General features: G+C 34.4%; 4 protein-coding genes across 7 annotated transcripts; 2 read left to right on the top strand and 2 right to left on the bottom strand.

The window, feature by feature from the left end:
* Positions 1 to 3,352: 3,352 nt before the first annotated feature.
* On the bottom strand, positions 3,353 to 7,088 carry LOC111447135 (probable S-adenosylmethionine-dependent methyltransferase At5g37990). 2 transcript variants are annotated; one of them, XM_023086148.1, is made up of 4 exons: positions 6,985 to 7,088; positions 5,362 to 5,588; positions 4,352 to 4,591; positions 3,353 to 4,280 (listed from the first exon to the last, which is right to left on the bottom strand). In XM_023086148.1, exons 2-4 carry the CDS (start codon positions 5,479 to 5,481, stop codon positions 3,510 to 3,512), a joined length of 1,131 nt encoding a protein of 376 aa, XP_022941916.1. In that variant the 5' UTR covers positions 5,482 to 5,588; positions 6,985 to 7,088; the 3' UTR covers positions 3,353 to 3,509. The 2 variants fall into 2 exon arrangements, with proteins under 2 accessions (XP_022941916.1, XP_022941917.1); XM_023086149.1 differs by lacking the exon at positions 6,985 to 7,088 and adding an exon at positions 6,614 to 6,679.
* Positions 7,089 to 8,716: 1,628 nt separating this feature from the next.
* Positions 8,717 to 15,629, top strand: LOC111447134 (vacuolar fusion protein CCZ1 homolog B-like). 3 transcript variants are annotated; one of them, XR_002711223.1, is made up of 12 exons: positions 8,717 to 9,103; positions 9,796 to 10,004; positions 10,575 to 10,668; positions 11,248 to 11,431; positions 11,534 to 11,572; positions 11,656 to 11,765; positions 12,300 to 12,395; positions 12,580 to 12,975; positions 13,529 to 13,684; positions 14,723 to 14,952; positions 15,195 to 15,277; positions 15,384 to 15,629. XR_002711223.1 is itself a non-coding variant. In XM_023086146.1 (11 exons), exons 2-11 carry the CDS (start codon positions 9,820 to 9,822, stop codon positions 15,223 to 15,225), a joined length of 1,521 nt encoding a protein of 506 aa, XP_022941914.1. In that variant the 5' UTR covers positions 8,718 to 9,103; positions 9,796 to 9,819; the 3' UTR covers positions 15,226 to 15,595. The 3 variants fall into 3 exon arrangements, 2 of the variants coding, with proteins under 2 accessions (XP_022941914.1, XP_022941915.1); XM_023086146.1 differs by having other exon boundaries at positions 8,718 to 9,103; positions 15,195 to 15,595; XM_023086147.1 differs by lacking the exon at positions 11,534 to 11,572 and having other exon boundaries at positions 8,719 to 9,103; positions 15,195 to 15,595.
* Positions 15,630 to 16,443: 814 nt separating this feature from the next.
* Positions 16,444 to 19,257, top strand: LOC111447137 (vacuolar iron transporter 1). Its single transcript, XM_023086152.1, has 4 exons — positions 16,444 to 16,804; positions 17,020 to 17,105; positions 18,036 to 18,150; positions 18,795 to 19,257. Exons 1-4 carry the CDS (start codon positions 16,560 to 16,562, stop codon positions 19,090 to 19,092), a joined length of 744 nt encoding a protein of 247 aa, XP_022941920.1. The 5' UTR covers positions 16,444 to 16,559; the 3' UTR covers positions 19,093 to 19,257.
* Positions 19,224 to 22,200, bottom strand: LOC111447136 (heat stress transcription factor A-8-like). Its single transcript, XM_023086151.1, has 2 exons — positions 21,888 to 22,200; positions 19,224 to 20,310 (listed from the first exon to the last, which is right to left on the bottom strand). Exons 1-2 carry the CDS (start codon positions 22,107 to 22,109, stop codon positions 19,402 to 19,404), a joined length of 1,131 nt encoding a protein of 376 aa, XP_022941919.1. The 5' UTR covers positions 22,110 to 22,200; the 3' UTR covers positions 19,224 to 19,401.
* Between the last annotated feature and the right edge of the window lie 947 nt (positions 22,201 to 23,147).

Genomic DNA, 23,147 nt, shown 5'->3' with positions numbered 1-23,147 from the left:
TTTTTTTTTTTTTTTTTTTTTTTTTTTTTTTTTTTTTTTTTTTGTGGTTCCCTCTCTTTATCTTTGGAAACGAATTTCATTTGTTGTGAGAACGGAAACTACATAGCATGCTTCGTGGTCAATAAGAGTCAAGGTAAATAAGAAATAGGTTTGAAGTCTCGGTGGTGTTGACCTAAGACTTGATAGCCTACAGCGTTTCACAACATTAAATGATTATCTTATGAACATAGTAACGATGGAATTAGACTCTTATGAGACATTGAACGTCGAACATTTGATGAAATTTCTTGCCTCACCTTCAGTTGAGAGGGAAGGTAGATTTGACTCGACTATCAGACTTGATCTTTAATCTGACACCAATCGCATTCGACATCCTACTTCAAACGGGTCTGTTTCAATAAAGACATTCCAACTTCAAAGACAGGTGAGTCGGATCAAGGAGTTTGACTGCTGGGATTAGATCAATCTATTCCGTTAAGGCACTCCTAATTTCCTTATTTTTTGATTCCTTTGAGAGTTTCATCATTTATCATTCACTTCGCTGCATTCTTCTTTCGAGTAGATCTGTCAGCATCTAGCCACCCAAACAATCTTGTTGAACTTTTGACAAACGAAGACAACTTATTTTGCTGAAAATTCTGCCTGAAGCCCACAATCCTACCCCATTTGAATTCGAGTTTACCTTTACACTTCAAACAACAGTCAAGTATCATTATTATTACGCTAACCATGAAGTCTTGAAGGTTTGTCCGTTATTACAATAAGAACGAAAGTAACCAAATAAGAAACCTTCTTATTTGTCCATTTTTCTAATGATCGATCTAGATAAGTTCCCACGAGCACCTCTTAGTTGTATTTACACTTTTCAAAATCTTGAAAAGAATCCAACTCGAAATCAAAGAAGTGATAGATATGGTGATCATGTGACCCTGAAACCCCCTAGCAAGCTAAGGGGCATGAAGAACACACACACAGAGAGAGAGAGAGAGAGAGAGAGAGAGAGAGAGAGAGAGAGAGAGAGGCATGTTCTACACAGGCTGTTCTCAAATGTGCAGAGCATGTGGGCGAACGTGCAAACTTATGAAGAGGCTTTACCATTAGGGAAAGATCCACACCCATATTATGCTATTTTTCTCCCCAATCGCCAACCAAACCAAAAGAAAAGAAAAAAAAAAAAAAAAAAAAAAACCTGAAGATTGCAGAGTTTAAAAGGCCCTTTTGGACCACTGGATTTCTGCAATACCAAGGACTCAAAACCATGCATAGCCTAAGTGGTAGGGTTACATGCACCTATACATATAATATATATAATATCAAAGCTGTGCTATTATTATATGTGTGTTTCTTTGGATGGTGGTGTTGAGAAGAATCAAACCTATTCACTCTTGTTCTAACCTATTTTCTTATGTGTTCCCTTAAATATCAACAAAGGTTTATAATAAAGTTTCATTTTAGATCGTTGGTCCTTCCCCTCATATCTGTTGAACTAAAATGTAGTTGAACAGTTTATCATATTACAAAACAGCGATTGGGTTGCGGTTAAATGTTTATAGAACAAGACTCTCATGTGAGTCTAGATCGATGTCCCTTCTCATATCAAACCCTAATCTTTCAAGTAATCAAGCTCGAGAATGAGCTTTGAGAACTCCTGGGTGTGGTGTTTTGGTTAAGAGAATCGAGTGTATTCATAGTGAAAGTGAGTCCTTCTTCGCTGTGTGTAATTGTGTCATTCTCTATAACGCTCGAGTGAACCCAAAAGTAATCTTTGTAATCCTCCATGTCTGATTCATACCAGAATTTGGGGTCTAAATTCAATATTTGATGATTATGACATTCCTCTCCATCCTCTTCGATATGATCACGTTACCTATTTGTCTTGAAGTTCTTCTAAAAATGAAGACTTTTTCCACAAACCAACATGTTTTTTACGAAAACTCTTTAAGAGGCCACCAACATACGACCATCGGGTGGGGAAGTTTTCACTCTCAGAAAACATAGAGCGAGGAAAAAACATGCTGAAAATTTCATATGAGGAAGTTTTCACTCTCAGAAACACTTCAAGACAAGTAGGTAACATGACCATGTTATAGAAGATGCAAGAAACTGCCACGATCATCAGGTGTTGAACCCATATTCCAAATCCTTATTCGAATCATAAGCACGAGGTACTATGGGTTTCAAACCCGCTCTTCTCTTCTAAGTCTCTCTCTTAATATGTATATATTAAAAAAGCAAACATATAATATACATAGTTTTAGTTGTTAAAGAGGGAAGCAAATGATGATTATGTTAGATGTTGGGTCAGCTGGTGAGCTTTTTCTTTGAATTAAAATAATTTGAGAAGAACATGCATCATCTTACTATTAATATTTACACATAAAACTTAGTTCAAATACATGAAATTTAATTGGAGAAGCACCAACCCATTTTGTCATATTTTTTAATTTACTTTTTCAATAATTAATTCCACTTTATTTTTGTCTCCTTTAACTGCATCAAGATGGACCTCCTTTTTTTTAAAAAAAAAATAATTATTATTTTGAGAAATATTATTTAATGTGATCAACTTTTTTCACGTGTTGTACTTCCATAGATTTTGAATTTCCCCTTTGAATTAATAATGTTAATATTTAATTACTTCCATATTTTTAATTCTTAGGGAGAAAAAAAAAACAGAGTTAAATTGGGTCGGGTTCATAATAAATTTGCATAACGCTATGATAATGGTTAGGTATTCTTTCGATCTCGAGAAATTTATTTTAATTAATGCATAAAATTAACATAATAAGTGATTTAAATTATTTTTGACCGACCTAATTAATTAGAATATAAAGGTACGATTCACTTTTTTTTTTTTTTTTTAATGGAAAGGTAATGTTCCAAAAGGTGTATTATTTTAACCAAAGCTACTTTTGTCCTTTTCTTCGTATTTTAACCGTTCTTTAGTTTAAAAAAAAAATTAAAGAGTAAGATTCGAACATCTGATTTGTTGATAGAAGTTAATGTATGTTCAGTGTTTAAAGTTTTGAAATGACACTCATAGTCTCGAAAGATTAAAAATTTGTGTACATGTTTGAGATATGCTCAAATTGGTTAATTTGCCTAAGAAATATATATATATAATTTAATAGTATAAAAATAGGTTGAAAATGTCTAAAATATTAAAATACGGACGTGGCTAAAAATATCGAAGTTGGGAGAATTTTGAAAAAATAATTATACGACCGGACCAAAATAATTTGAATTATTAAAATTCACACAATAATGTGATAATTAGAGTATAAACATATCTAAAAGTATATACTCAACAAATCTGGTGAAAACGAACATTTAAAGCTAAAAACATAATATATGATACGATAAACACAAACAATTTCTTATTATAACTTATAATCAGTCAACATGATTGATTCAACGTCACACATGTTATTGAATCACAACAAATCACACCCATCAAATACAAATCTGAAGACATTCACCCTCGATCACGAGATCAGGGTTTGGATCGTTTATATGCGTTTCAAAACAACAAAGAGTTGAACTTTTTCTTGGAGCTTAGAGTTGACTTCCTCATTATAGGGTTCAAGTTTATGGGTGACTCTTTCAAATATTTGGTCAATGATGTTAGGGTCATTGCCAAAATGGTTGGTGAAAATGCCTTCCATTGCAGCCCTGATATGGTCAATCCACTCTCTGGTGTCCACCGCGCCTTCAATCCATGTGGTTGGCGCTGTTAGCTCCATCCTTTCAATGCTAAACTGCCCATTTTGTTCCACTAATTGCCTCATTTCAGCTGGACATGTTATGTATATGGGCAAGTTAAAGGTGTCCACTTCAGCTTCACTCACCAGCCCCTCTTTTGACATGTCAATGAGCGTTGTGGCTAGAAGATCATATAGCAACCCTGATGGTAAGCCAGCAGCTGACACTCCATCAGGGTTCCCTGATGTTATGATCACCATAATCCCTCCTTCCACCAGCTCCTCCGCCCTAGCCCTCAGAAAATCCCCCATATCCTTGGCATATTGTGCTGCATATGCTGCAGCCACCGTCTCCGCCGCCCCGAGGTAATGTATCTTCCCCTTGTTCCACGCTGGCGACCGCTCGTCTAGTACCTCCTCCGGTATCCTGGACAACCAATGCACTGCATACGACGAATGCATAAATTGCACCGAGGACGTCGGGAATAGTCTCTGATGGAATGACCCCGCCACACCAGCTGCAAAGTAGTCTCGATCCTTCGGCATTGATTGGAAAAGCGTGTTGAAATCATTGGTAGTCTGTATTATGTATTATGAGTATGAATGAATTTAAATAATGTAATGATCAACTTTTGATTTAATTTAATCACCTGATCGTTAAAGAAGATTTGAAACTCGGGTAACGGTGAGGTAGGACACACGGATTGGAACGTTCGTTTCATCGATTTTACAATGTGTTGCATTGTCCCGAACGTGTTCGGTCCCGTTGCGCAACCCATGTCGGCAAGAACAAGGGTATTTGAAGGGGATGAAGAAGAGAGCTTTTGAATCTCAAAATTGTGGGCAATTTCTTGATCAATTTTAGCTCTTTCAACGTTTGCAAATAATCTCTGAAACAAAAGGGAAAAGAAGGAATAATATGATGAACATAAAGAGGTGGCCCATGCAGATCCAACACTTGGAAATAAATAATGGCACTTGTGTTTGATCCGTACAGAAAATATTGCTGACAAAGCTGATAAAATCAAGGCACCCCATGAATGTTCTTGGTGTTAATTAGGGCTTCAAATTGGCCAACTTGTTTGTATTTTTTATTACAAAAGTTTACTTTTTTTTGTTCTGACTTTTTAGGAGCATATAATTAAATAAAGGGTTTATTTCAAAGATTGTTTATAGGGTATCTTAGAGTGGGAACAAATTAAAGGTTAGTGGCTAGGGTTTGTAGGGTGGAACAAGGCCTAGGGATAGCTATGTCGGAATAGAATCTTAATATTAAATTTAAGAGGCGAGGTTTCAACGAGAATTGAGATCATGCCGAGATCCCATGTCGGTTGGAGAGGAGAACAAAACATAGAGTGTGACTGGAAGGAAAAGTCCAAAGAATGGACTTTGGCTGTTATAAATAGTATCTGAGCCAAACAGTGAGAGGTGTGCCAAGTGAGGTGGATTGTGAGATCGGGAATGTTCATTCCCCATAAGTGTGTGGAAACCTCTCCCTACTGGATGCGTTGAGGGGAAGTTCAGAAGAGAAAGCCCACAATATCTGGTAGCGGTGAGTTTAGACCGTTACAATTCATGAATCTCATTAGTTAAAGTTTATAGCAAACGGGTTCGAAGAAAAATGAATGAAAAATTGAACCGACATGTCGATGGAGCAAACCTGATAAGAAGAGTTGTTAGAGTAGCTGTGGGTGCCATTGCCTCCATTTGCAGGAGAAGAATGAGAAAACTTGGAGAAAATGGCGTCTTGATTGCATGAATCTTGCAATAACTTAGCCATTTTCAAGGGGGAGAGAGCAAAGAATGTGGAAGAAAGCTCACAATGACTGAGCTTATATAGAACTTCACATTAGGGAAATGCACCAATTATTTGAAGGGCTAAAAACACTGTCAAATAAAAGAATAAAAAATCAATAATTGAAGTGCCAAAAAAAAAAGGGAATAATAATTACACCTAAAATAATACGAAAACATCACAACCACATAACACATCAACCTTTTCAATCGTATCCAACGCTTTTCTATACTTAATGAGATAGAACAAAATAGTTTAGTTACTGTGTTATGAACGATATCTATCTTATTATCGATAGATATCTATGTATGTATGTTGGTTGGTTTGAGCCTTCTTCGGTTTGTTGACTGACCGACTCATTCCTTCATATTGTTTAAGTGGACCCGTTGAAGTTAGCTCGATTGGTTATTTAGTGTCTAATTATTCAATATTTTTTAGGTCAAATTTAAAAGTTAGATTTTGTTTTTATTCAATAATGATGAAATTTTTAAAAGATTAAATTTTAATTTTTTCGAACTATAAGGACTAAATTGTAATTTTAAAATTTGTTTTAATCAATAAAAACAATACATAAACTATTTTCATTTTAGGTGTGCTCTTTTGTTTATTTAATAAAGTAACCCCTATTCTTTTCTAATTTACTCTTTAGCCCCACACTACCTTTTTCATAATTTTTTTTCAAAATATTTATTTCGGTATCGTCTATATATATTATCAAACCGAGTATATTTCAGTATGTGTATCATTAGAAATTGGCGATCTTTTGGTCTATATTAATAAAAACAAAAATTTAATTAAATTTTTTAAAAATACCAGGACTAAAAATAATAGAAACGGAAGTAGATAGATTGAAATAGATATTATCTAATTACTTGGCGCACATGGCATTTTATGGACTCTTGCTATAGTAACAGTTAAATAGTTGGTCCATCCTATAGAATATTAGTGAGCTAGTTTAAAACGTTTCTGTTGTACAATTTTTTATATTGTTTTTCATTTGAATCTCAAATCTTTCGGTTCATGATGTTCTTGCCCTTACCTAAAAAAAGTTTTTGAAATACTGAGTATTAAAATACTTAGTTATGTCACCCTGTTTGTTAAGGTTAGATATGCTTACACGTACGACAACGTGCAAGTGCGACAGTAAGATCTTTGTTTCACAACACAAGTTGTCTAGCTTATAATTAAAATATGTCTAAAAATTAAGGTCGTCGAGCTTGTAACCCTACTTGATTCCAAAAACGTTAGCGTCCACCGTTTGACTAGAAATCAAATATAGGTCTAACTTGTGAGCCAAAAACAAAAATTCACGTCATCTGGCTTATGGTGGTACAATTACCTATCCGTAATATATAACACATGACGTGTATATATATATATATATTTTTTTTTTATTTAAATGAAAAAAAAATTAACGAGTAAGTTTGGTCTAAAAAAGTGTTAAACTCGAGACAAAATTTAAAAATATTAAAAAAAAAAAAAAAGAACCTGGGAGTTTTTGGAGTAGCTATGGGAACCATGGCCTCCATTTGCAGGGCAGGAATCAAGAGGAGCTCCCTTCATACCTCCCAAAATTATCATTTTGGCCATCAATTTGAGGCCATTTTATACCCATACAGGGTCAAATGTGTAATCATACTTTTATTATAAAAAATAAAGCTTTTTAAATATTAGAATCTGATGCTCGGAATATATATATATATATATATATATATATATATATATATATATATATATATAGTATGATATGTTACAAAAATATTTTTATTCTCTCAAAAATTGTAATAATATCTTTCACCGTTTATAAATATTTCGTAACTATCATTTTGATAAAAATTCACTACAATTTTAGAAGAAATTTTGGACAGAGAATTATGAGAGGTCAACAATATTGGAAATTTAATGTATTCATAAAATATTTAAAATTATAAGCTTAATTTTAAAAATAAATAATTAAATAATTATCCAACAGACTTAATTCTTTAATTTTCATTTTCTTTTTAGGTCTTAACAATTTTATAATTTCGAATATAGAGCTAATTATTTAAAATGGTTATTATGAAAGAGAGAATACACCAAAGTTCAAACGAAGACTAATTAAAAAAAATGAAAATTAATTGATTAAAGAAAATTTAATCAATTAAAGAAATTAATTAAAAATTTTGATTTCCAATGATTTGATGGGAATAAATTTATAATTTAAACCTAATGTTTGAATTTTTTTTATGTTTATTGATTTTGATAATTTAACAAAATGATGATGTATTGAGTAACTTATTTTACCTAATATTATTTATTATTAAATAAAAAGGACCACTAAATTGTTGATATACCAACCATAAAAAAAATATATCACAATTTTTTTTTGAATTTTTTATATTTTTGTTATTTTACTATTTATTGATGGGAAGAAAATAATTGAAATAAATTTAATATTAATAAAGATACAATTGAAATTTTTAAAGGACTAGGGACCAAACTAAATAAACTTTTATTTAATTACTCCAATTATTAAATAATATTAAATCTATAAATTGTACGGACAAATATTGTTTTGAACTAAAAAAAATAAAAACAATATTCAAAGGAGGGACCATCAATAAATATTACATTTTTTTAAAGAAAAGAATATTTAAGTTTACTACTAAATACCCCATTGATACATATAAAGTTTTGTAGTTTTGTTCAAATATATAAAAAATAAATATTTAATTAAATAATTGAAAAATTAGAATATTATTTAGTTTATTCGGGAGAATACGACTAATTGCCAAATCTTTATATTTGGGATCGTTGAAATGAAAAATCGTGTGTAGCCTTCTAGAAAAATTTGGAAACTACGACTGAAGACGTAATATTGATGAAAATAAGATTCTCTATAAACTTATGAAAATATTGATGAAAATATGGACGTGTCAATAGAAATTTAATACCTTAGATTTAGTCACTCAATCGTTAAAACAATATGTAACGACCTTAATTTCTAAGAATAAGTAGAGCCATTACTATATACAATGTAATATTTTTATATGGAAACATTTATTTAAAATCGTTCGTAAAATGTTATGGATTTATACATAAACGTGAAGAGCCTCAAAATAAAATAACTAAAAATATTTAATGTAAAATTAAATAAAATTAAATAAAAAATTAAAATATGTTCTAAATTTATATCGGTAAGATCTACGAAATAAAATGCAACTGCTCAGTTGTATTGAACCCCCGTGAGGAGAGTCAGAGTTATCGTGGTTCTGAAAATTTTGGTTTGTGTTCCTGCTGTCTGCTGATATAGGGCATTCCGCAGCCCCAATTAGCCGACCAAATAGCCCTAAAATATACTGTTCGACTGCCGTGGACCCTAAAATTTCCCTACTTCGGGAAATCTTCGGCTTCCATTCAGGAAGGTTCACACAGCCCTAGATCTTTCTCATCGATCGGATCCTCTTTGGAAGTTATTGATGTTTGTTAGGGCTCTAACGAGTTAATTGTTTACCCACACGGCTCAATTCTCCCAATGTTCTTCTCCAATCTCCGATCGACGGCGAATGCAATGGGCACTCGGGCTTAGCGTTCCGTTGAGGTGCTGCTTGAATTGCTTATTCTAGAGGTACGCCTTCTCCTCCGACAACTTCGTTGAATTTCAGTTTAGTGGTGTTGGACTCTGAATTATGCCCATGTTTAGTGAAATTCAGCTAGATTGGGGTCCTTTCGCGATAATTACTTTTAATCTAGGGGGCTAAATGACTTCATTGTAATTTAGTCACTATTCGAAATTTTACTTGCGTACGGGTTCAGTGATTTCTTTCTTTATAGGGGTCTTCAATGTAGTTTGGTTGCTCATAGAAATTTAACCTGCAAACGGGCCGAGCAGCTCTCTCTTTGTTGGTGTACAACTTTTGACAAATTCGTTGATTTCCAGTCTAGTGGTTTTGAACTAATGGACTCTATGAACTGTCCCCCATTTTAATTAAATTCAACTAGATTGTGATATTTTCGTTTGAATTGTAGTTTATATATATATATATTTTAACAAGACTCGTATTAATTTGAAGCAGTCTCTTGACTTCTAAGCAATTTAGTTGTTCTTCTAAGTTTTACTTGTATGCGGAGTATCCCTTGTACATATAGCTAGTATGTTCAGCAATTGCTATGTAGTTTGACAGTGTAGAGACTGATATGAATATTTGAATGCTTCGTAGTTGGTTTATTTATATTATTCCTGCTTGCCATATATGTATGATTGGTCGCTTGGTGTTCCTGTTTCGAAAACACTAATTGATATTTTTCTCGTTTCCGAAGGTTTTTTACTAGAAAAAGTAAATAATGGGCCTATCGACTGCCACTACTTCTGTTTCTGAGGCCATTCAGCTCTGTGTATTTGATTCAAGGAGAGGACAACAAGAGGGACAAGAGCTGGATAAGATATTATTTTTCTATCCAGCTGATTTACCCTTTACAAAACAATTATATATCATTGGGCTCAGCGAAGGACTTATCACATTTACAAGGTCAGTATCATTCTTTGTTCTATTTTTCAAAAATAGGTATCCATCATGCATAGATATTTGAAGAGCAGATATAAGAAATAAGAATGCCAGAAATTTCTCAAAGAATGTTGGGAACTAGCAACAAAATAAGCAAAGACACTTTTTTTTTGGAGTAAAATTTCGTGCATTGGTGATATAGTTAGTTTGTGACTTTTTTGTTTCTTCCATTCACGGGGCCAAACATGATTATACTTCTGTTTTGTTTTGTTTTCTTTCTTCCCCCCTTTTTGCAAATGTTTTTTTCAATTCTACTTGTACATGTAATCACTGCATGAAAGACAAATGAAACTATAATGGATGCATATTTTTCTTTTGGGCTGAAAATAATTCTTTCACTAAACAAGGTCCTTGTGAACTCCTCAATTACGTTCTTTAGTAAGATATTTAGGGAGTTACTTAATTACGGTTGATTAGTTTTAATGAGATAACAAAGTAAACCCAGTCGATTTAAGTTCTGCTCAAAGATACTTCAATATATTCACATTTCTTGCCTGAGTTGGTAGTTAAATGAAGAATGAAAACTTCATGCAGAACATTCTCCCCAGAGGCTGCTTGTGAGGTCATTGAAGCAGAGAAGCACTCTCATGTATTTTTTGAGGCAGAGCAAGATATATGGATGATTTTGGTACAGTTTTGTTCTAATTAATGTATCAGTAAATGGTAGTAGTACTATTTTGTTTGGGGATCACTACATTCAGATGGTCACATCTTTTATGTTTTATCATCAATGCAAGTAACATGCTAGTCTGGTGTCACTCAGATGGAAGCAATGTTAATATGGTTAAATAATTTTCTTACATGCTACTTTAAATCGTTGATTGCTTTAATTGTCCTGAATTTCATATAATATCTAATGTGTTATCCTAGAATTCTGAGTTACTTTCAGAAATTAGATTTTTGTTTATCTTATTGATTGGTGACATCTCTTTTTGCGTTGACATATGTTTAGATTAAATGCTTACATTTTACTCGTTGGAATTAAAGGTTTTCCATTTACCAAGTTTCTTTTTGAGAAAAAAAAAAAAAAAATTCCTCACTATTTTTCTTTGGTCTCTTTTGTTTCAATCATGTGTACTTGCAACTTACCTGTGCAGTGTTTTCAGTCATGCATTTTGTTGTTCTCAACTGCTCTTTTGTTCTCCTAAAGAACCATCTTAAACTTTAATTGCTCTGTATTTCTAATTAATTATCTATGTTAGGGTAGGTAGTGGAGAAAAATAAGGAGTTAGAAGCAATTTGGCGGATGGATGCATTGCAGAAGCTTCTTAAGGAAATCCACTCTCTTTTTCTAATGTTTCACGGATCTATAAGGTTATTACTTGAGAAAGAACCGACAGGAGAAGCTTCCAGATCACATTTGTATTCCTTCATCACTGATTATCTGAATGGTAAGTCATTTGCTGCCACTTTTCAGCTAAAATGTTTTTCATGAAGTCAAGTACTTACTACCTTTGTTTCAAAACATTTCATTGTAAGTTACTAATTGTCAGCATGTGAAAAGCGGTCTGCATTGGATAGGTGCTGCTGTGGTAATATTGAAATTGCTGATTATCAAGATTGGGATTGAAATTGCTGCATTTCATGCCTAATTCCTTTCTTTCTTTCGAGACAGATTTTCTTGTTGGAAAGAAACTACAGTTACCATCATTTGTAGACTGTTTAAAGGAACGTGGAACTGTACAGATGCTGACCATAGGGCGAGATGCTGCCATTGAAGTTCAGGTTTGTCCCTGTAAAAAAAAAAAAAAGCTCCAAAAATTCGTATGTGTTTGATGCAATGCACTTAATTAATTAATTAATTTATTTTTTTTGTTCCCCTAGATTCACAGTTTTTTTTTTTTTTTTTCCTTAATAAGAAACAGAGAGAATAGTCTTAATACAAAATCAGGAGGAAGAAACACAAGGATAGTCTTCCAATCATTAATAAGCATGGATATAGTTGCCAGAGACTTGTTAAAAAGGAAGAACTGCTCCTGAGGGGCCTGCCCTTTCCTTGTGTTACTTTTTGAATCTCTTTATGCTATTTCACTTAGTGTTGTCAAGCTTTAAGGCTTTATATCAACCTGTCTCTAAAATCTAAATAGGAATCTTTGATAATGAATTTGAATTTTAAGAACTCTTACGTAACGTGATGAAGAAACTATTTAGTTCTCATGCTACCAGCTTTGTTTGGAATAAAGATAGTGAAGAATTTGCACTTCGTTGTCATTTATATTTTTGTTCATTGGAGTTAATTGAATTATTTACTTATTGCAGGCACTCGTTAGAACACTGGATTCTTGCATTGGAAACGCATCATGCCACTCTCTGATTTTATTTCAGGACTTACTGGTGTCTACTACACTTTCTCCTGTATGGTTTGATCTTCAAGTCGTTAATGTTCATTATGATTTTGTATTTTTTCAAATTTCATTATAAAAGCTGAAATACACGGGGGTACTAAAAACCAAGTACATATCCATGAACTGAATTCTATTTTAAATGTTATATGAGTCATTCAAAATTTTAAAGCAATTGGCTACAACCTCTTTTTCAGGATGACACTACAAATTTATTTTCATATGCTGTTCTGAGATTGACTCCACGTGTGTTATCTTCTGGCACAAGTTCTTGGTCATATTTAATCAGAGGAAATGCTGCATCTCATGTTGCTCAACATGGTGGAAATGTTGGTAATCGTGTGATACGACCCTTGCAGCATGGAAAATGGTCAAAAGGAAAGGATGGTTTTCTAGAAACTGATATTTGGGGTATGGGGGCAAGTGGCTGGGTTGGTTCTACCCCAAAAATCTGCCTTTTTCAAACGGAGGAGCAAATGTACCTGTATGTATACCAGAATAAAAGTCTGACTCTGATTCTTCTTGTTCCTGTTTCCTCAGTACCTAACGAGGAACTAGGCATTTCAATCGTCAGGCAGCATATTCTTGAAAATGTTAGTTGGTTATCTCTTTTAATGGATTTGATTATTCTGCTATCATATAATTTTCCTGAATGAATTTTCTCCCTGTTAGTATTCAATTCTTAATTTTGTAAGGGTGATTTTATGTCAAAGCATTCAAAGTTGGACATTTGAAGGGAAGAACTAGTAGAGTAGAAGGACAAGAGAAGAGAAGAAACATCATCTATTTTACAGTGGGAGAAGAGTGTAAAATTGGACTAGAAATAGAGAGATTAGAGGAAGAGATGAGCACAGGGAGGAAACATAGGTTCCAATATTTATTGATTCTCATATATCATCCTGTGTCTCATATCGGATTCCGAAACATGTTAAGGAAATTTAGAAGAATAAAATTTACCAGAATAAATATAAAAGGTAGTCAGTATTGTAATCAATAACATTTCTAATAAGTTCATTCTAATATAGTATTGCAAATGATTAATATTCTAGTTTGATTACTCACTAATTTCTTTTAATGTCTATTAAACTGGTTTATGAATCTTTTAATTCCTTCCTTTCATTGGATTAATTTCTTGCTATCTTCTAGGCGTCCCTGAAGATCATGAAAGTTGAAGAAACATTGTCAAAGGGCTGGGGTGGGGAAAATGCTTATCATGTTGGTGGGTATCGTTATTTACTGGTAGATGGTGACAGACAAGTATCCAGGGCTTCACCACCAGGAAAAGTTACCACCCTCGCAAAGGTAAAGTGTTCCTTGACAATAACTAAGAAACAAGTTTTATTCCGAAATATCAAAATATACATCAAAAAATGTCCTTAGAGTCAGTTACAAAAAGTCTCTCCTTTTAGCACAAGTGTGCCTTTGTATTCTTTTATTTTCACAAAAGCTCAGTATTTTAAAATAAAAAATAAATAATAAAAACCCTTGAAAGGGCACTCCAAGAAGAGGCTGAACGTAGAATGATATCTCATATCCCACTAAATCTCCTCTCTATACTTGTTAACACCCTGCTCCATTTCTATCTTGCCAAGTTTTCTAAAAAGTAGCTCTAACCAATGCATTGTAGTTCTCATCTAGAGTGATGATTTCTAAACATGCATTGGCCTCAACGGTTTTAGGACAGGTAACATTGAACTGAAAAATACCTGAGTGGTCTATGCCACTAATATGAAGGGCAATGGAAGAAAATATGGTCCACTTCTTGGCCACTCTTTACACGTTTCACCAACTTAGCGATAGGCAACAGCAAGGAGTTCTATTAACTTTGTCACAAGCGTTTAGCCTCTAAAGTAGAGGTTCCAAACAAAAACTTCTTACTTTTCGAACCCATTCAGCTTGGATTGAGATTTACAAGAAAGTTGGCCATATCTTTCTTCCTACTTTTGCTGCAGGTCAGTATTTTTTTTGACAATCATTAATTTAAATAAAATATTAAGGCCCCATTTGATTATGATATTGTTTTTAGTTTTCTGTTTTTGAAATTTATACTTGTTTCCTCCTACTTTCTTTACTATGGTTTTCAGATTTTTTAAGGAAGCATTTGAATTCTGCTGGACGTTCAAAAAAACAAAAACAAGTTTTAAAAACTTGACTTGGTTTTTGAAAATAATGGTAGAAAGTAGATAACCAAACAAAGAATCTTAGAGACGAAAGTAGTGTTTATAAGCTTAATTTTAATATTATAGGGATCTTTACTTGCTATGAGTGAACTCGGTCGTGTTTCCTAGTAAAGTAATGCATGGAAGAATGAGGTTTCTGATTTGAGCTCTTGTATTACAGGAATCTTTACTTGCCATGAGCAAACTCAGAGAAAAGGTAGATCTGGAGAAGAGTCGTGCAAAACAGGATAGTGTTGATGAGGAAAAGGAACTGGAAGTAACTATCAGAGCAAAAAACAATGCTTGGGCTATTTCTCGAATCACAAGAGGGAAAGAGCTTTATATGGTTCTGGAGAAAGCCAACGAAACCCTGCTCTATGCCTCTGATATGGTGGAGAAATTCAGCAACAGGTATCATTAATTTTTTTATTTACATTTTCAGCATGAATACCTCAAACTACTCTTTAGCAATGGCCATGTCCAGTCTGATCGGCCATTTTCTCGGCCAAAGTATCATTAAGAAAGTAATTACAGAAAAGTTCTCATAGCCAACACCAAGAAGCTGCAACAAAGAGAACATTTTCCAAAACAGACCGAAAAATCGCATCATCTTTTCCTACAAACTGAAACTATTTTCTACTTGTGGTCTACAGGTACTGCAACGGAGCATTCTCCTTGGATTAGAGGGACACGCTTCCACTGTCGTGTCTACGACGTTGTAAAATAAAGAGCAGAGGTTAGACGGATGTGCACAGTTTCTAGTTTTTGCTGCTTCATAATTGGAATCTCCCTTCTGTAAATTTCTATTAACAATAAAGTGAATCCTCTCTCATTTTCTGTAGAAGAGGGGAAAAATATATGCATATATAGGCCTTCAACCATGGAGAGAAAGAACATCTAAGCTATTAGAAGCCTGCATTTAGTCCTATTCATTTATTTTAGCAACAATTTAAAACTTGAGCTTCTTCCCTTTTGGTGGAATTCTCTGAAGAAGCTTATATAATTCTTCTGATTCTGAAAATTGTGAAGGATCTCAGGAAAACTCTTCATATCATGCATCTGACTTGGTGTTAATATTTGGGAATGAAGGATATATATAATAATCCCATTTGATTGTTCTTGCATGTCAAAGGCCCTCTGAGTTCGCTGCTGCTTTCTATTATGATGGCATTATGCTATGTGCCAATTTCCAAGTCCCAAATGGTATATGATTTTAGGTATTCCGCTAATTGCGTGTATCGACTAAAATCACTTTTGTCGTATTCATAATCACTTCTATGCATGTTTTTAGTCATTAACAATCAATCTGGATGGTACTGTTGAATGATAAAGGACATGTTGAGGATGATTTTAAAATTTGTTCTTGTTTTTATTTTTGTTTTTCTGACAAAATATTCCTTTCTAAAGTATGTACATCCAGTTCCATTTAACTCTTTATGCAGAAAAAGTTCCTGTCCTGTGAATCATTTTTTGTACAAACTTGTGACATATTTATATTAATATTAAATATATGTTGACCTAAATTATAATAAATTCTAATCCAATTATAATATTCCAGATTTATTTTTTAAATAATGAATAATAAATGGTTAAATTATATATATATAAAAAAAAAGACGGTATATTATGGGTTTTTTAAAGTTAAGTTCATAGGCAAAAAAAATTTAAACACGGGGGAAATAAATTTAAAAAATGTCGTGTATTTAGATTTTTTTTCTTTTTTTTTGCCTATAAATTTAAATAAAAACATCCTTCAATATTTAGTTTAAATCAAATTTCAAATTTCAAATTACAATTAATTAATCCATAGTTAATGATATTTTTTGTATTTTACCAAAAATAAAATTAAAAAAATTAAAAAAAGAAAGCCTTTCGCCATCGAATTTCTTTCCTTTCAGTACTCTGTCTCTGACAGTTCGCGGCCACGGCAACACGCATCTCACAGTTCGACCGTTCGCATTCCATTTTCATTTCCTTCTCTTAATACTCTACTGAAGTTCCACTTTCTCTCTGCATCAATGGCGGACGGCTCTACACCAATCCACCTGGATCCTCACAAGCAGGCTCTTCTCAACCACCACACCGAGAAGCACTTCACCGCCGGCGAGATCGTCCGTGATATCATCATCGGCGTCTCCGACGGCCTCACTGTTCCTTTTGCCCTCGCCGCAGGACTTTCCGGCGCCAATGCCTCTTCCTCCATCGTCCTCACCGCCGGTATCGCTGAAGTCGCTGCCGGCGCTATCTCCATGGGACTCGGCGGGTGCGACTCTCTCTCTCTCTCTCTTAATCACCGCCATTGACTTTCCGTTTACCTAGAAAAATGTCGCGCAATTAACATTGAACTTGATCGTTTTCGATATCCAAAATTTTGCTGGAGCATTGAGTCGGTTCTAGTATAGAAATTGAATCTGAGTTTTTCTGTAATACTGAACCGAATCGTCCTTCATTTCGCATTTGTATTTTGTGTTTGTGTAGATATCTTGCGGCGAAGAGCGAAGCGGATCACTATATGAGAGAACTGCGGAGAGAGCAAGAAGAAATCGTCGCGGTTCCCGATACTGGTACAGATTGATCAACTCTTTTCTTTTTTTCCTTTTTTTTCCTTTTTTCATTCCTTTTTAGAGTTTCATTTTAGATTTCTTACTGAAATGAAATTAGGATGAATATGAACAAAACATTTCGTAAATGGTAAGTTAATTCGGAATAAGATTTGTTGTTCAATATGGCTTAAGGGTAGTTTGGGCATATGCTTAAAGAACGGCTTTTCCACGAAAAAAATTGGGATTTCTGTCAAAATATTTGTTTTAAGGTTAAATTATTAAATAACACTTCGGTCAATTTTGCCCTTTTATTCTTTCAAAAATTACAAACCTTTCATATACATTTTTAAAAATATTTAGACAAAAAATTATGATTTAAAATATTGCAAACCTTGTGTCATGTGTCAATCAGCTCATATCTGATTAAAATACGTGTCCTAACCAGTGGTGAATCCCTGTAGTTGAATTAGAAAAACGCTAAAACAATATTCAATTTCTACTTTTTGAAGATCAATCCAACAAACTCATTTGAATTTAAAACTTTTTTTTTAGTATGATAGAATGGGAGGTTAATATGTGATTAATTCGGAATGAAAGGGTTCACTTTGACCGTTAAGAGTAGGTAACCCGTTCCGTTCATGTGTCTTTGTTTCTATTGCATTCTATCTCATCGTATCAAATTCTATTCTGCAATATTTGAAAATCACCGTCAATACTTCGGTGTAGGTCCGGGATAATCCTTTGTTCCACAGTCTGGGTCTATTTACAACTAGCCAATTAAGAATTCTTAGATGTACTAGTACTAGCAAGTGCATCTTTGATGCAGTTATCGATTCTCTCGAGAGATCACAATTACCGTGAACAAACATATTAATGACGAGGAATACAATTTTGTTATTCTATTAAATACTTCGTCTTCTGAAAGAATTTTATTTGGCAATATAAATGCAGAAGCGGCAGAAGTAGCAGAGATATTGGCACGGTATGGGATTGAACCCCATGAATATGCTCCAGTTGTGAATGCTCTTAGGAAGAGACCTCAAGCTTGGTTGGATTTCATGATGAAGTAAGTTCTCTTTCTCCTCCTTTAGCTGTGATACCATTTTATAATTATTTCATTTTTTGTTTTCTGTTTAATAAGATTGATATTTTCCTTTATTAAAATCCATATAAGATATAGACGTGAATATTTTATTTAATATTCTTAGGCGGTGTGTTTATCTCGATCCCAGAAATTTGTCTCATATAGAAAGCAAAGGTTAGCGCTTTGTAATAATAATGCCCATCTATAATCCATTTGAAGTTTCCAGCCTTTTCTAACTTAAATGTTCACTGCTGCCACCCAAGAAGATACTGACATCACTATTTTCAGCTGCTTCCTCTTACCTCCAAAACCCAATATCAAAAGGGTGGTTTTACAAAACTCTTATTCGTTTCAGAGTCGTGAGGGGAAACTCGAAAAAAAAAGCCTAAAGAGGACAATATCTGCTAGCAGTGGGTTCCGGTTGTTACATTTTTTTTTTTCTTCAAATTACAAATTTAGTAGTTAATTTTATTTTTATTGTCACTTTAAACTTTACAATAAGTTCATCATATTCAAAAGACAAGTTTAGAAAGTATTATTATCAAGGATGAGTTTAGCAAACAGTATAGTTTCAGGTTCGGTTCATGATTTAATCCGTCAACTGTTTGTGTGGTGTGGTGATGTAGATTTGAATTAGGATTGGAAAAGCCAGATCCTAGAAGAGCTCTGCAAAGTGCACTCACAATTGCATTGGCTTACATATTGGGGGGGCTGGTGCCGCTCATTCCTTACATGTTTATTGCAAATGCAACCAGAGCAGTGACAGCATCAGTTGCATTGACACTATTAGCGCTGCTCGTTTTCGGGTATGCAAAGGGTTACTTCACAGGTAATAAGCCCTTTCAAAGTGCCATCCAAACCACCCTTATCGGAGCCATCGCATCTGCCGCTGCTTTTGGCATGGCCAAGGCTATACAACTGTGAATTAACCCGCCCCCATGTCAATATCTAATAAGAGTATCCCCCCCTAAGGCCACGTTTTTAGTCTAATCTCATAAGATGAGTCTAAAACTTTTGCCAGTTTTCTCAGTTCAGGTCTAGAAATGAACATTTGATGCGGATCTTAGAACATTAAAACATCTTTTTCAATCCTTGAAGTGTTTGGTTTGGTATAATGCTTGAAAGTTGAAACAAAAGTATTACCTTGCGGCATCACCAAGAAAAAGATGGTTGAAATTCTATAAACCTGTCTGAAACTCATTACTCTACTTAAGATATTGAAATGGCAGCAGCTTAAGATTCATCCAACCTTTGTGACATCTCAAAAGTTTCACATTTCTCCATTTGCCTGATTAGAATCTCAAAATCCTGAGACTTCTCTTCATGAGTTCGAGTATCGATTGTTTCCATATCCAGTTCATCGTCCTCATTGTCCACAGATCGTTTTTCGTGGTCAATTTTTGTAGCATTATCTGAATTCCCAGAAAAAGGACTAGCTAGAAGAAGCTGCTCCCATGCAACATCTTGTACATCTGGAAGAACAAATTGAGTATGATTGTCTAAACACAACTTTTCATCCAATAGCACTTTCATGAAGTCAGAATTAAGGAAAAAGTCCTTCATTCCATCAGGAAATGGATCAGATTCTTGCTGTTTCCCCATACCCGACACTGCTGGAAGTAGATTTGCTGGCAGTTCATCTAGTGGTCGTTGATGATACCTGACTATCATACCATTTGAAGGTACTTGTTTATCATCTGGTATTTGTTCTAGCATATTGCTCGTGTCGGCCATGCGCCAATTTTTCTCTTTCGGTTGAAGAAACTGAACCAAAAACCCAGGGCTTTGCACTGCCATTACTAAGAATGACAGCATCTGCTGTTGATTCTTTTCCACACCTTGAAGGCGGTCTCTCAATACGAGCAACTTGTCCTCTGAAGTTTCTTGGTGCTGCTTAAGTTTAACCAATTCCTGCATTACAGAATTTTTATCAATTTTAAGACTCTCAACTTCCTTCCACAGCTCTGTATAATCATGTAGTTCAACTTGTCCCTCAGACTTGTCTTGGGGCTGCGCTGCGTTATGCTGATCTGTGCCCTGGATGTTTTTCCTTCTGTAGATGTTCTTTAAGAGATGTTTTTGTCCCTTAATGAATCCATCAGTTGCAAATACCCAGCAATCTGTATCTATTTTCCGAAAGCCCTGAAATTTATGGAAGGAGCCACTTGTTACAATCATGATTTGATCATTCAAAACTATGTCAGTAATGAGGGACAAATGTAGTAAGAGGTTTGATTGTTTAAATTCATATGTATGTGGAACCGTGCAACTGTCCAAGCCCTGCTAGGAGATACGTATGTTCTTTAATGTTTTTAAAATGTGTTTACTAGAGAGAAGTTTCCACACCCTTACAAATAATGTTTCGTTTCCCTCTCCAATCAATGTTGGATCTCCTCCCTTCGGGACCCAGTGTCCTCGCTGGTACTCGTTTCCCTCTCCAATCGATGTGGGATCTCACAATCCACCCCTTTGGGGCCAGCGTTCCCTGGCACACTGTCCAGTATCGGGCTCTGATTCCATTTGTAACAACTTAAGCCCATCATAAGTAGATACTTTCCCTTTTGAGTTACTTATCAAGGTTTCCAAAACTAATGTTTTGTTTCCCTCTCATATATATGAGATATATGAAGTTAGGTGAGATTTAGCATGTACCTTCACAATTTAAGAACCATAACTTCAGGAACAAAACTCTCATTCTAGAAAGAGAAAATACAAATCTAGAAGAAAATAATACTTGGGAGTCTGTTTCTACAGATTGCATCATGACTAAATCAGGTGTCCATGAAACAATGAACATTTGTGGAGAATGCTCCAAAAAGGAGTAAAACAAAAGGCTGCGAGACCTTTGTGAAATTTCTTCCTCACGCCAACCCCAACTCCTCAATAATAGAGTATTGTAAAACCCTTCACTATCTTAGCAATGAACGCTCTCCTTTAGAATTTCTATTCCTCTATCAACCTTCCATGAGCAGAGTAGTGATCATGGCTGAAGAACACAAGTATCATACTTTTTTTTTTTTTTTTGGTAAGGGGGCACGGAAGGGAGTGGGCCTTACACTCTATGGACCATGCACGGGATCCATCTGGCCCGGAATCTAATGGATAGATGGTTAATCCTCTTTTTTTTTTAGTGATTACTATACATAGAGAGGTCGGCTCTAATGGATTGCCTTTAGGCCTTTCTTGTGCAGCTTAGTAGGAGGATAAAAGGGGCCTAAGCCATAAGTGAGATACCACTCTGAAAGAGTTAGAAGTCCAACCTTTTGCCACGACCCACGGGCCAAGGGGCAGTCTCAAGTGGACATCGTCCAGCAAAGCCTCGAAGAAGGTGAGGTCAATCTCAAAGATCTCATTGGCCGGCAAACCAAAGACGCTTCTAGTCACAGTTGAGAGTAAAGATTAGGATGATGGCTAGGTCTACTAAACCAGAATACATAGCCAGCTATTGCTAATATGGAACAACAAAAGGAGGCTCAATTCACTAACTTCACCCAAGAGAGTAGATAGAACAACCTCATGGAATTGGGCAACAGACTGACAGAATTCACACTCTCACGAGCTTAAGACCAAGTCTTACACATAACCTCATCACGACCTATGCAAACTATGCCCTTTATTAGCACTCAATTGCGTTATCTAGAACAAAGATGAGAATCAGAACTCCAACACACAAAAAAATGATGGAAGACAGAGAGAAATAGAAGAAAGAAGAAACTGACATAGATATTAAGCTGGCGCATGAAGCTAGAGAAATTGCTGTGCTTAAAGTACTTGGGAAGCATGTGGACACAGAATTGGGTGATGTCCACAATCGTAAAGCTATCCTCCGTAGGTCTCCACGCGATAATCGAATTGGTGGCGTCGTCGTCAACCATCTCATACAACTTCTTCACGAACGGCGCCACCGTCGATCCCTGCCGCTCCGCCGCGGATTTCACCATCGCTAAATCGATTACGACAAAAGAACAAAGTAAGAAGAAGTTGGGAATTTTGAGGGTTTATTTGCGGTGTCGTGTTGTTTGGTTTTCAGTGATGCTTCTTCACTTCTCCGTACCTTCCTTTCGCCATTGTTGCTGTTCTAATAATCCCGGATTCTTGCACCAATTCCATCACTTACACACTGCCACGTGTACCTTTGACCGCTTCCTTTTTTTCTATTTTTATATTTTCAAATAACTTTAAATATTATTTTTTTAATTAATAATTAAGGTTTTTTTTTAACCTTCCAACTTTTTCAATCTCTTTGCTTTCAAATGTCTAAATTAATTTTTAGAAAAATATTATGAACTTCTTTAGTGTTCAGAGATACCATTTTTTAATATTTTGTGTATTTATAAATGTATCAATGTATAGATTGATATTTTTCTTCATGCTTTTAATCAATTTCAAAACTAGTCATTTGAAGATATTTTTATAGAATTTGATTAAATAATAATAATAATTTTATTAAAAAAATTGAAAGAATGTGTGGATTATTTTAAGATTCATTGGTAGATTGATTAAAGGTTTATAATTGAAACATAAATAAATTGTTTATTAGATAATAAATATGTAATTATAGAAATAAAATGATCTTTTGGCTCATGAATTTTCGTAAATGATGGAGTTATCTGTAATTATTACACTTATAAACACAATTTGTCCTACAAGTTTATAGTTTATCGTGTAGTTTATAGTGAAGTGACATTATAGTTAATTGGAGTGACATATAATTAATGAATGAAATTAATGTATCAAATAATTAAGTCAATTAACTAAATTTCATCGGAACTTATAACATGTAAATCCAAAAGTCCCATTGCTAGCTCACGAAGACACTAGTTACTTAGATATACAACATGACAGGACAGGAGAGGTTGGGGCAAAAATAGAGACGAAGAATATAATCTTCATCTACAGGGTGAAAACAACTGTTACCGGTGAAATTAACCATCAAACCTAATAGCAAATCAAGCGGCCCAACCCAATCCAACTCATCG

Source organism: Cucurbita moschata, unplaced genomic scaffold, assembly GCF_002738365.1.
Source record: "Cucurbita moschata cultivar Rifu unplaced genomic scaffold, Cmos_1.0 Cmo_Scf00009, whole genome shotgun sequence".
Taxonomy (NCBI): Eukaryota; Viridiplantae; Streptophyta; class Magnoliopsida; order Cucurbitales; family Cucurbitaceae; genus Cucurbita; species Cucurbita moschata.
This window is presented reverse-complemented; position numbering and strand designations above follow the sequence as displayed.